General features: G+C 42.5%; 1 protein-coding gene across 1 annotated transcript in view; it reads right to left on the bottom strand.

The window, feature by feature from the left end:
- The window catches only part of LOC139543486 (potassium/sodium hyperpolarization-activated cyclic nucleotide-gated channel 1-like), a 202,446-nt gene that overhangs the window by 36,087 nt on the left and 153,567 nt on the right, over positions 1-12,792 (bottom strand). The window contains exon 5 of the mRNA XM_071349592.1: positions 10,288-10,434. Within this exon, the coding sequence (XP_071205693.1) occupies positions 10,288-10,434 (147 nt within the window). The remainder of the gene's footprint in view (positions 1-10,287; positions 10,435-12,792) is intronic.

Here is a 12,792-nt window from a genome sequence, read left to right as displayed (position 1 = left end):
AGCCAGCCAAAGCCATGGGTTCTGACCTCAATCATGTACAACGAATAATGACTAAGATACCCAGTATTCAGCCCGGCCTGGTCAGGCCCGACTCCAGTGGGGAAACAATCTTTAGACTTTATCCATTTAAAGCAGCAAACTTGTCACATGGCAGCGGTGCCTGGCAGTATAAATAGCTAAATAACAAAATGACGGCCGGCCAGCTCCAGAAATTCTGGAGAACTGTTTTCTCACATTACGAAGAGCGTCATCATCACCCACCCACACCCTTTTTCTGCCATGATTAAGCTGGTTATCACTGTCATGTCTCTACATTTTACATTCACATAATTTAGTAGACGCTCTTATCCAGAGCAACTTACAGTAGTGAGTGCGTACATTTTCATACGGGTCACCTATGGGAATCCAACTCACAAGCCTGGCGTAACAAGCGCCTTGCTCTGCCAACTGAGCCACACGGGACCCTTGTACCATCCTCTGCTATGCTGGTATGGGGTGAAATATGTGGTCCTGTCCAGTTCAGTGCTCTGTGGATCTGTCTTATTTTGGTTATTCTGGGCTAGACGGAGATATCTGGGCTGTGCTTTACTATGCTATATAGACCTATGCGTGTGCTCTACTGTGTATGTGCTATCCTGTTCTTTACTGTGTACAAATGTCTGATCTTAATTTGACTAATTTGACCCCTTTCGTTGCAGGAGGAAAATAATCCTGCAGCAGGAGAATTTGAATGAATATTGAATATTTAGAATCACTGCCAGGGGGCAGCTGGAAGCAGTGTTTGTAGGCTATACAATAACTTAGACTGCCGGTTCACTGGGCGTCAGTTCAAGTAGCCTATGTAGGCTATGTGCATGCTACAGCGCATCTTGTATGGATTCTTACGTGGATTATAATAAATTGACATATTTGTAGAGGGTAGATGTATTTTTAATTAGGGAAAATCCGTTATTTAAGATCATTTGTTTTATCATATGTTAAAGGCAAGCAATAGATAGAATAAATGACTGACTACCTCAATGCCTATGTGGCCCAGCGGTTATAGCCGCTGACCCCGGCACACATATGCCAGAGTCGGAGTTGTTTTGAATCCGGCCCAGTCTCCTTTACATTTTTTGAGTAACTATTACTTTTCTAGTTACTCTCTGTGGGCTGTATTTACGTTTTACTCCATTACATTTTACCAAACCACTTCAGTTACATACGCTCAATAAAGCTTATTTCTCTCAAGTAATCTGCACAAAATTGTTTATATCCCTGTTAACGAGCATTTCTCCTTTGCCAAGATAATCCATTCACCTGACAGGTGTGGCATCTCAAGAAGCAGGTTAAACAGTATGATCCTTACCCAGGTGCACCTTGTGCTGGGGACAATAAAAGGCCACTTTAAAATGTACAGTTTTGTTATACAACACAATGCGACAGATGTTTTGAGGAAGTGGGCAATTGGCATGCTGACTGCAGGAATGTCCACCAGAGCTATTGCCAGATAATTTAATGTTCATTTCTCTACCATAATCTGCCTCCAATGTCGTTTTAGAGAATTTGGCAGTACATCCAACCGGCCTCACAACCGCAGACCACGTGTACAAAATGCCAGCCCAGGACCTCCATAGCCGGCTTCTTCACCTGTGGGATCATCTGAAGGGGGGTGCTGAGGAGTATTTCTGTCTGTAATAAAGCTTTTTTGGGGAATTTTTTTTTTTCTGATTGGCTGCATTCCTGCTTAGTCATGTGAAATCCATAGATTAGGGCCTAATGAATTTATTTCAATTCACTGATTTCCTTATATGAACTGTAACTCATTAAAATCTTTGAAATTGTTGCATGTTGCGTTTTATATTTTATTTCAGTATATATATTTCTGGAGTAAGATAAATATTTCTTAGATATAATTTGGCTGTTGAAATTGTGTTTTGAGGGTGAGTGCAAATAAAATGGCTAGGTAGCTAACTAGCTAGCTAGTTACCTTTGGCTAACCTAGAATCTGACAGACAAAGTTGAAACTCCTGTTTTTAAGCTCCCCATAGGATCTCTGCTTGTTGGCTGATTAATCAGATGTGTCTGGCAATGGCTAACTAGCTATCACATTACGTTGCCACTAAATAAGCTGGCTAAACTAGTTAGCTAGCTGCAGTGCCAGCCATGTATCTAGCTAACATTAGCTCGATCAACCGGGCAGTCCAGCACAGCATCCTCTCAGTCCATTGCTCTCTATCACTCTCTCTCTCTCTGTGTGTGTGTGAGTGTGTCTAAATGTCATTCTGTTTTTATGACTGGGCCTATAAGCACATCTGCCATACAGTACAGTCAGTGTATCAGCTCAGTAAGCATTTTGTGCCATATACTAGAAATACCTTTTTTTTGTGTGTATTTTTATTTACAGCTTGTGGTGGCACATCAAAGGGGGTCAGCCAAGAAAAAAAGAAAAAACTTCAAAGTGGAAAGGAGAGGTTCGGAAGAGAAGGATGGAGGATAAATCCTACCTTGGCAGGAAAAAATAGGATTGAGTTGACTATGGCAATTGATATTTGCACTATTACTATTACCTGAACACCTACCTTGATGTTTAATTCCATGCTAAAACACATTTTACTATCAGTCATGTTACTAGTATACAAATCAGACTGATTTGCATACTAGCAACATGACTGAAATGATAGTGAAATGTCAATATCGATTGTTGTTTGACTGCTGTTGTAACACTTACCTGACCCTCCTTGAAATTCATTCAGAGTGAAAAATGACACATCACATTAAACTTGAAATTATATTGTGAAACACATTTTCATGAATGCTATAGACATTGTAACATTATTCCAATATCTTGAGTACCATTACATTTTTTATGAAATTGAGCACATTGATAGATATTAAGTCAACTTTGAATAAGACCGTCATTTAAACTGTACAGCCTACAGACTTTGTTTGATGTCAGTCTTCATTGGAGACTACCTGTGCTGGACATCTGCAAGATGGTGCAGACAGACTTAGAGTGCCTTCAGAATGTGTTCATACCCCTTGACTTATTCCACAATTTGTTGTGTTACAGCCTGAATTCAAAATGGGTTAACTAGATGTTTTCACTCACCCATCTACAAACAATACCCCACAATGACAAAGTGAAAACATGTTTGTGGAAATGTTTGCAATTGTATTGAAAACGAAATACAGATATAGCTCATTTACATACACTACCGTTCAAAAGTTTGGGGTCACTTAGAAATGTCCTTGTTTTTGAAAGTTTTTTTATTTTTTATTCATAAAAATAACATCAAATTGATCAGAAATACAGTGTAGACATTGTTCATGTTGTAAATGACTGTCACGATCACTGTCGTCGTGGAAATGACCGCCGGAAGCTCTGGTGTGTGTAGGCGCACTGGAGGCTTGATGTGTGGGTCCGGCACCGGTGGCACCGGGCTGATGACACGCACCTCAGGGAGAGTGCGGAGAGGAGGCACAGGACGTACTGGACTGTGGAGGCGTACTGGAGGTCTAGAGTGCAGAGCAGGCACCACTCGTACTGGCTGGATACCCACTTTGGCCCGGCACGTGCGGAGCGCAGGCACAGGATGCACTGGGCTGTGACAGCGCGCCGGAGACACCATGCGCAGAGCTGGCGCAGGATGCCCTGGACCGAAGAGGCGCACCGGAGACCAGGAGCGCTGTGCTGGCACAATCCGTCCTGGCTGGATGCCCACTCTAGCCCGGCCGATGCGGAGAGCTGGAATATAGCGCACCGGGCAGTGTACGCGCACTGGAGACACCATGCGCTTCATCGCATAACACGGTGCCTGACCAGTACCACGCTCCCTACCGTGAGCACGGGGAGTTAGCTCCGTCAACCAACCCATGTGCCACCCCCCTAATTTTTGGGGGAGTGGCCTCCCGGTCTTCCTTGCCAGCCGTGACCCTGTGTAACGCTGGTCCCCTTTTCTCTCTGCTTCCGCCTTACTCGCTGCCTCTGCCTGCTTCCACGGCAGGCTCTCGTGTCCTGACATCACCTCCTCCCAGGTCCATGATGTCCTCCACTCTGTCTGCCCCTCCTTACTACGCTGCTTGGTCCGCTTGTGGTGGGGAGGATAAAAATATCTCTACGGTCAGGGCATGACAATGACTATTGTAGCTGGAAACGGCAGCTTTTTTATAGAATATCTACATAGGTGTACAGAGGCCCATTATCAGCAACCATCACTCCTGGGTTCCAATGGTACGTTGTGTTAGCTAATCCAAGTTTATAATTTTAAAAGGCTAATTGATCATTAGAAAACCCTTTTACAATTATGTTAGCACAGCTGAAAACTGTTGTTCTGAATAAAGAAGCAAAAAACGGTCCTCCTTTAGACTAGTTGAGTATCTGGAGCATCAGCATTTGTGGGTTCGATTACAGGCTCAACATGTCTAGAAATAAAGACCTTTCTTCTGAAACTCGTCAGTTTATTCAAGTTCTGAGAAAAGAAGGCTATTCCATTTGAGCAAGAAACTGAAGATCTCGTACAACGCTGTGTACTACTCCCTTCACAGAACAGCGCAAACTGGACTAACCAGAATACAAAGAGGAGTGGGAGGCCCCGGTGCACACGTGAGCAAGAGGACAAGTACAAAACACCAGTCTCAACGTCAACATTGAAGAGGCGACTCAGGGATAATGGCCTTCTAGTTGGGCTCTAGCTTGCAGACCATAACTGTGGTGGTTGGCTAGGCTAACAGCTAGTTGGCTAAATAGCTAACGTTAGCTGGCTGGCAAGCTTACTGGCTAAGATACAGTGGCAAGACTAAAGTATGTGAACTTGTGACTAAAGTATGTGACTAAAGTATGAATTACCTGGATTTCTACATAAATTGGTCATCAAATTTGATCTGATCTTCATCTAAGTCACAACAATAGACAAACATAGTGTGCTTAAACAAATAACACACAAATTATTGTATTTTTCTTATTCAATACATAATTTAAATATTCAGTGTCGGCTGGAAAATGTATGTGAACCCCTAGGCTAATGACTTCTCCAAATACAAATTGGAGTCAGGAGTCAGCTTCCCTGGAGTCCAATCAATGAGACGAGATTGGAGATGTTGGTTGGGGCTGCCTTGCCCTATAAAAAACACTCACAAAATTTGAGTTTGCTATTGACAAGAAGCATTGCTTGATGTGAACCATGCCTCGAACAAAAGAGATCTCAGAAGATTAAGATTAAGAATTGTTGACTTGCATAAAGCTGGAAAGGTTTACAAAAGTATCTCTAAAAGCCTTGATGTTCATCAGTCTATGGTAAGACAAATTGTCTACAGTATAAATTGAGAAAGTTCAGCACTGTTGGTGCTCTCCCTAGGAGTGGCCGTCCTGCAAAGATGACTGCAAGAGCACAGTGCAGAATGCTGAATAAAGTTAAGAAGAATCCTAGAGTGTCCTCTAAAGACTTACAGAAATCTCTGGAACATGCTAACATCTATGTTGACGAGTCTACGATACGTAAAACAGTAAACAAAAATGGTGTTCATGGGAGGACACCACGGAAGAAGCCACTGCTGTACCCCAAAAATTGCTGCACGTCTGAAGTTTGCAAAATGCACCTGGATGTTCCACAGTGCTACTGGCAAAATATTCTGTGGACAGATGAATCTACAGTTGTGTTGTTTGAAAGGAACACACAACACTCTGTGTGGAGAAAAAAAGGCATAAAACACCAACATCAAAACCTCAGGGAGCATCGTGGTTTGGGGCTGCTTTGCTGCCTCAGGGCCTGGACAGCTTGCTATCATCAACGGATAAATGAAGTCCCAAGTTTATCAAGACATTTCGCAGGAGAATGTTAGGCTACCTGTCCGCCAATTGAAGGTCAACAGAAGTTGGGTGATGCAACAGGACAATGACCCAAAACGCAGAAATAAATCAACAACAGAATGGCTTCAACAGAAGAAAATACGCCTTCTGGAGTGGCCCAGTCAGATTCCTGACCTCAACCCGATTTAGATGCTGTGGCATAACCTCAGGAGAGCAGTTCACACCAGACATCCCAAGAATATTGCTGAACTGAAACAGTTTTGTAAAGAGGAATTGTCCAAAATTCCTCCTGACCGCTGTTCAGGTCTGATCCGCAACTACAGAAAACGTTTGGTTGAGATTATTGCTGCCAAAGGATTGTCAACCAGTTATTAAATCCAGGAGTTCACATACTTTTTCCAACCTGCACTGTGAATATTTACACAGTGTGTTCAATAAAGACATGAAAAAGTATAATTGTTTGTGTGTTATTAGTTTAAGCAGATTGTGTTTGTATATTGTTGTGACCTACAGTAGATGAAGTTTAGATCAAATTTTATGACCAATTTAGGCAGAAATCCAGGTATTTCCAAAAGGTTCACATACTTTTTCTTGCTGCAGTAACTGCATTTAGCTAGCATTCTTTGATAGCTGGTTAGATGGTGTTATGTATTTCCAAAACGTTGGTTTACTTTAAAGTAGCTGTAAGCTAGGTATTGATAGCAACCGGCTGACACATGCACTCACTTGACTTCGGAATTCTGATCGGTTTTATATAATAACTTGAAAAATGTAAAAGTGAGGTGTGACTGTGCATTGGTACTTTTGATGCGTAAACTAATGCAAATCAATATGTTACATGTGCTTACGTTAATGCTACCTACCCTTTAAGTAGTTTTCTGACCGGAAACTTTTTTACTCTGACTTGAGTAGTTTGATGGCTAATTTTACTTTTGCTTCAGGAAACTACAATCTAAGTAAAAGTACTTTTACTTAAGTGCAGATTTTCAGTACTCTACCCACCTCTGCAAATTATACATAGCCTAACTATAAAACGGGGATGAGCATCCACTCTGGAGAAAAGTTTACCGTTCTACAGAACTAGGCCAACATCTGTCAATCAACTGATGGCCGAATCAGTTCAACTCAGCCAGGGAAACACAAACAGTAGCCTTTTATCGATTTTCACACCATTCATTATGTGACAATGGCTAGGCTAATGGTAAGCCTACAAATTGTAGCCTATTGGAATATAATCGAATAACAAGGAGCCTATTGCAACCATCGGTGGCACTAGATTATCGCCAGCTGATGTCTCGTTAAACCATCAATATGAGTTCAATTCACCCACAAAACTGATTTCAATTGCAACCATTATTGGTCACCTCATTACAGCTCCCTAAAAGATGACGTCGGTTTTACCTTAGTCAGAAGATCTGTATACTATGACGAGATGTTTAGGTCTGTTTAGGGGTGCATAGAAGTTTAGGTCGGCATTGAAACGCATTGGGATTATTCTGGACAGATTTTGGCGAGAGTGAGCCCTCTTGGTTCGCCTCTTCCTATCTGCCTTAAAGGCGCAGATAATCTGCCTTAAAGGCGCTGCAATGCATCTGCATTGCCCGTTGAGCATTTATGGTGATACAGCCTCTGCAGAAGTCAGGGCATTCATACTTCTTGGGCTTCGCAGAGTAGCACAGAGCTGTTGTGAAGGAAGTTGTCAAGGGAGTGTGTTTGTGTTTATACCGGACCTCCCGCCATCACCTACCGTCAACCAATCATGTCAATGCGGAGCTATACGGAGCCTTCTGCATTGTTACAGAATTCGAGAGGCGCAAGGCGATGCGGTACAGAGCTTGATTTGGCCTCTGCATGCCTCCAGAGGCTCCGCAATTGCGCCGCACCCTCCACACGAAGCCTCCGACCACATTTTCGGATCAAGCATAAATTGTCCTTTAGTCCTGCTTGCAACCAAAGTCTTTGAAAATATGTTTTCCCTCTGGTTGGTATTGTCATCAGAACAACTTAGTCTTTTTTTTAAACAGAGTAAGGGCAATGTATCTATTTGACAAGCATTCCATACAATAGAAATAAAGTATTTCCTAGTTTACCACGGCAAATCTGCTGTGGCAATTTACTCGACACTTTGTATGAGTGGAAACTAATGTTGGTGTAGCCTGCTGTTATTATTTTATTTGTTTCATATTTATGTTATCTGAAACTGTGGTACCGTCATTTCTTATCAAGATCAGTGGTAAAATATACCTGGACTGTCCATATAAATCAAGTCAATAGCAGGGATTTAGTTATTTGTGCCAGAAGGCTGTGGGACAGAATCGAACCCACACGGTAGGTCTATATAAGTGCGCTGAAGGCAGCAGCCCTAACAGCTAGACCACCCCAGGCTATGATTGAACACAATTTTGACAGTTATTTCGTAAACTTAGGATACACTTCACACTTGTACACTATATATGCAAAGGTATGTGGACACCCCTTCAAATTAGTGGATTCGGCTATTTCAGCCACACACATTGCTGACAGGTGTATAAAATCTAGCACAAAGCCATGCAATCTCCATAGACAAACATTGGCAGTAGAATGGCCATACTGAAGAGCTCAGTGACTTTCAACATGGCACCGTCGTAGGATGGCACCTTTCCAACAAGTCAGTTCGACAAATGTCTTCCCTGCTAGAGTTGCCCCGGTCAACTGTAAGTGCTGTTATTGTGAAATGGAAACGGTTCAGCCGCGAAGTGGTAGGCCACACAAGCTCACAGAACGGGAACCACCAAGTGCTGAAGCATGTAGCATGTAGACATCGTCTGTCCTCAGTTGCAACACTCACTACCGAGTTCCAAATTGCCTCTGGAAGCAACGCCAGCCCAAGAACTGTTCGTCGGGAGCTTCGTGAAATGGGTTTCCATGACTGAGCAGCCGCACATAAGCCTAAGACGACAATGCCAAGCGTTGACTGGAGTGGTGTAAAGCTCGCCACCATTGGACTCTGGAGCAGTGGAAACGCGTTCTCTGGAGTGATGAATCCTGCTTCACCGTCTGGCAGTCCGAGAACGCTACCTGCCCCAATACATAGTGCGAATTGTAAAGTTTGGTGCACGACCTCACTAATGCTCTTGTGGCTGAATGGAAGCAAGTCCCTGCAGCAATGTGCACCAACATCTAGTGGAATGCCATCCCAGAAGAGTGGAGGATGTTATAGCAGCAACGGGGGGACCAACTCCATATTAATGCCCATGATTTTGTTTGTGTACACATACATGTAGTGTATGCCGCAGCCTAGTGGAGACAAATATCTATTTTTTGTTATTAAGCTATATAAAACAACGGTTGTTGATGTGTATCTCAGAATGTTTAGCTTGACATTATAAGTGCAGCAATGCGCACACGGCAGCAGGCTGTTCCAAAATGCAATCAATTAGCTGGAAAACACCATTCACCGTTCTCTAGCAGGCACTTATATGCTGAAAGGCCAGGTGGTTCTAGTGTTAAGACAATATTTACTCCTGAACTTATTTAGGCTTGCCATAACAAAGGCGTTAAACTTATTGACTCGAGACATTTCAGCTTTTCATTTTTAATTAATTTGTAAACATTTCGAAAAGCATAATTCCCCTTTGACATTATGGGGTATTGTGTGTAGGCCAGTGACAGAAAATTCCCAATTCTAATAAATGTTTTATTCAGGCTGTAGGCACTGTATATCCACCAGTTCACCTAATCAAACCAGTCTTGTCAGTCTACCCTACCTAACCAAATAATACTTTTTGCGATAGCATAATAAATGTATTCATTACACTATTAAAATGTTGCAGTCAGAATGACTGCTCATTAGCTTGAAGAGAGGGTCCCTCGAGGCCCAGCAGTTCTAGTGTTAATGGGCATAAACACTAATCAGATTAAAATATAATCTCACTTTTATGTATCTCACTTCTATGTACAGTATCTCGCTGTATATTGCATTCTTGAGCAACTTAGTGTCTTTATGCCAATAAAAATATCTGTTACGCTGATTAATGTTCAGCTTGTGTTCCGCCAGTTGTAGTGATTATTGTTTTGCAGTTTGTCCTTTAAATTTGTTGCAGAGCACATGAGATTAACAAAAAACCTTCTACAGAGATACTTTCAGCTGAATATTTAATGACGATTCATTCGTTCGTTGACGAAAATTCACCTGGTCATTGTATGATATCTAAAGTATTAATATGTCTTAAATGCATTAAATATATATGAATTAGAGATAAAACCACTCAGCACTCCATGTTTGCTCCATTAGAGATGCTTAGAGATTGTATGAAGAAAATATTGCCTTGTTGCAGAATTAATAACTGTAACAAATGTCCATTCACAAAGCCTTAAATTTCATCCCAAATGACACCCTATTCCCCATATAGTGCACCTTCTTTACCAGAGTGGCCTAAAGTAGTTCGCTATATAGGGAATAGTGTGCCATTTGGGACAGACCCTTCAAATACAACAGACAACAAAGGCATCATTCTCACCTCTTTGAGCGGGTCGTTGAGCTCACTCAGGATATTGTCCTCGTCAAAGATCTTGCCTTGATAGCGATGCTCATAGTAATCATGGATCTTCTGCCGCATGTCTGCAGGTAGCTTGTGGAATGACATGTACTGCTCCACTTGTTTGTACTGTAAAGATGGAGAGAAGAGATCATGCCAATAAACCAGTTGAACCGAAAATAACAGAGAACAAAAGCTGTCACGTTGATTGACGTCTGATGTTATGAGTGGGGATTTCAAAACATTGCACCAAAAGCAATTGGAGGTAAAATAACATTGAAACGTATTAGCGGTGTATTACAGGCAACATGTTGTAAAAGGAAACAAGGACATACACAACACACACGCATGTGCACACACTCGCACGCACCCCCATACACACACGGTGGTATCCAGGGTCATTGCGCATGAAAGTGCAGCCTGAGGCTCTTCTGAGCGAGGCTTCCACTCCATGCTAAACAATTGTCTCTCTCCTCTCTCTCAATATAGGCTACCCATGATCTCACGTAAACAAGAGAGATCTACTACATCAGGGGTCTCCAATAGGTATATCACAGCCCACATATGAGTAGCTCGCCGATCAATTCTGAAAGTACATACATTTTTCATCACAAAATTTCATAAACATAAAGCTCCGGGCTACTATACAATCAGAGCCACATTGACATTTTCCCACCCCTGGTTGGCCACTATTGGCTTAAAAATCCAGACGTAACACAATATCTGCCAATTAATTTCCAGCAATATTGCCCCTGTCTGTCTGTTTGGTGTGCGTGTTTGTCTATAGCCAGTTAGCGGGGTTAATGATAACCGTATTGTGGGAAGAGTAGACAGACTTTTCGCAAACATTTTCTCAATTAAATGTTAACTGCAAAGTAGGCTTACCTGACAGAACTATACGTCATGATTATTTGTTTCAATTGGGTGGCCATTGTTTTGCAAACTCTGCCATGACATGTTGCAGCACTAGGCCTAACAGCAGAAACATCACCATACCCACACATTCCTCTCCTAATGAGGTTAAGAGGTTATTCCTCTCTTCCTCTCTTAATGCATAATTAAAGGGGAATTACACACTTTTCCAGACCTCAAAAATGTTCTTCTGATGTTTTTATCTTTATTTAACTAGGCAAGTCTGTTAATAACAAATTCTTATTTTCAATGACGGCCTAGGAACAGTGGGTTAACTGCCCTGTTCAGGGGCAGAACGACAGATTTTTACCTTGTCAGCTTGAGGATTTGATTTTGCAACACTTTCGGTGACTATTCCAATGCTCTAACCACTAGGCTACCTGCCACCCCATTTAAGCATTGACATGGACTCACTGTTTCTCTATGAATAATTGTACTACTGAGAATAGAAAATGTAAAACAAATCAAAAACTAGGAAAAATAAAACTGAGAAAACACAATACATTTTATGGGGCCTGTCATGCCAAATACTGTTTATCAAGAATTATTTTACCAGGTATATTGATAGAAGTTCAAAATGACACGTTACATAACTCTCTCTTTCCCCTCCTTGCCTCTTTTGACCACACCCTTTCACAATCCCCTCCAACTCACAAGGTAGGCAATACGCTTGACCTCATCTTTACTAGAGGCTGCTCGCAAACTAATCTCATTGCAACCCCCCTCCAGGTCTCTGACCACTACTTTGTTTCCTTTTCTGTCTCCCTTTCCTCCAACTCCAGCCACTCAGTCCCTACCCAGATGGTCATGCGCCGTCGCAATCTTCGCTCTTTCTCTACCACTACTCTCTCCTCTTCTATCCAATCATCTCTCCCTTCTGCTAAATCCTTCTCCCTCCTGTATCTTGATTCTGCCTCTTCGACCCTACTCTCCTCCCCTTCCGCATCCTATGACTTGCAATGTCCCCTTTCCTCCCGGCCGGCTCAGCCCTCCCCTCCTGCTCCATGGCTGAGTGCGGCTCATTACGAGCTTACAGAACAGGTCTGCGGGCAACTGAGCAAAAATGTTGGAAAACTAAAGTTCCGGAGGACCATCCTTTCACTCCCTCCTCTCTACCTTCTCTTCCTCTGTATCCGCTGTTAAAGCCACTTTCTACCACTGTAAATTTCTGTAAGCTAACCCTAGGAAACTATTTTCCAACTCTTTAACCCCCCCCTCTGCAGATGACTTTGTCAACCACTTTGAAAAGAAGGTTGATGACATCCACTACTCAATCACCTATTGAGGTCACAGGTCTCACTCACAAATAACTACCCTATGCCTTAACCTCTTTCTCCCCTCTCTCTCCAGATGAAATCCTGCAACTAGTGAGGTCTGGCCGACTGACAACCTGCCCGCTTGACCCCATTCCCTCCTCCTTTCTCCAGACCATCTCTAGAGACATTCTCCCATTCCTCACTTTCCTCATCAACTCATCCATGACCACTGGCTGCATCCCCAATGACTTCAAAATGGTCCGAGTCGCTCCCCTTCTCAAGAAACCAACACTTAACTTATCTGACATCAAAAACTATA

This window comes from Salvelinus alpinus, chromosome 18 (assembly GCF_045679555.1).
Source record: "Salvelinus alpinus chromosome 18, SLU_Salpinus.1, whole genome shotgun sequence".
NCBI lineage: Eukaryota > Metazoa > Chordata > Actinopteri > Salmoniformes > Salmonidae > Salvelinus > Salvelinus alpinus.
The sequence above is the reverse complement of the archived record's forward strand: the minus strand, read 5'-3'. Positions and strand labels throughout refer to the sequence as shown.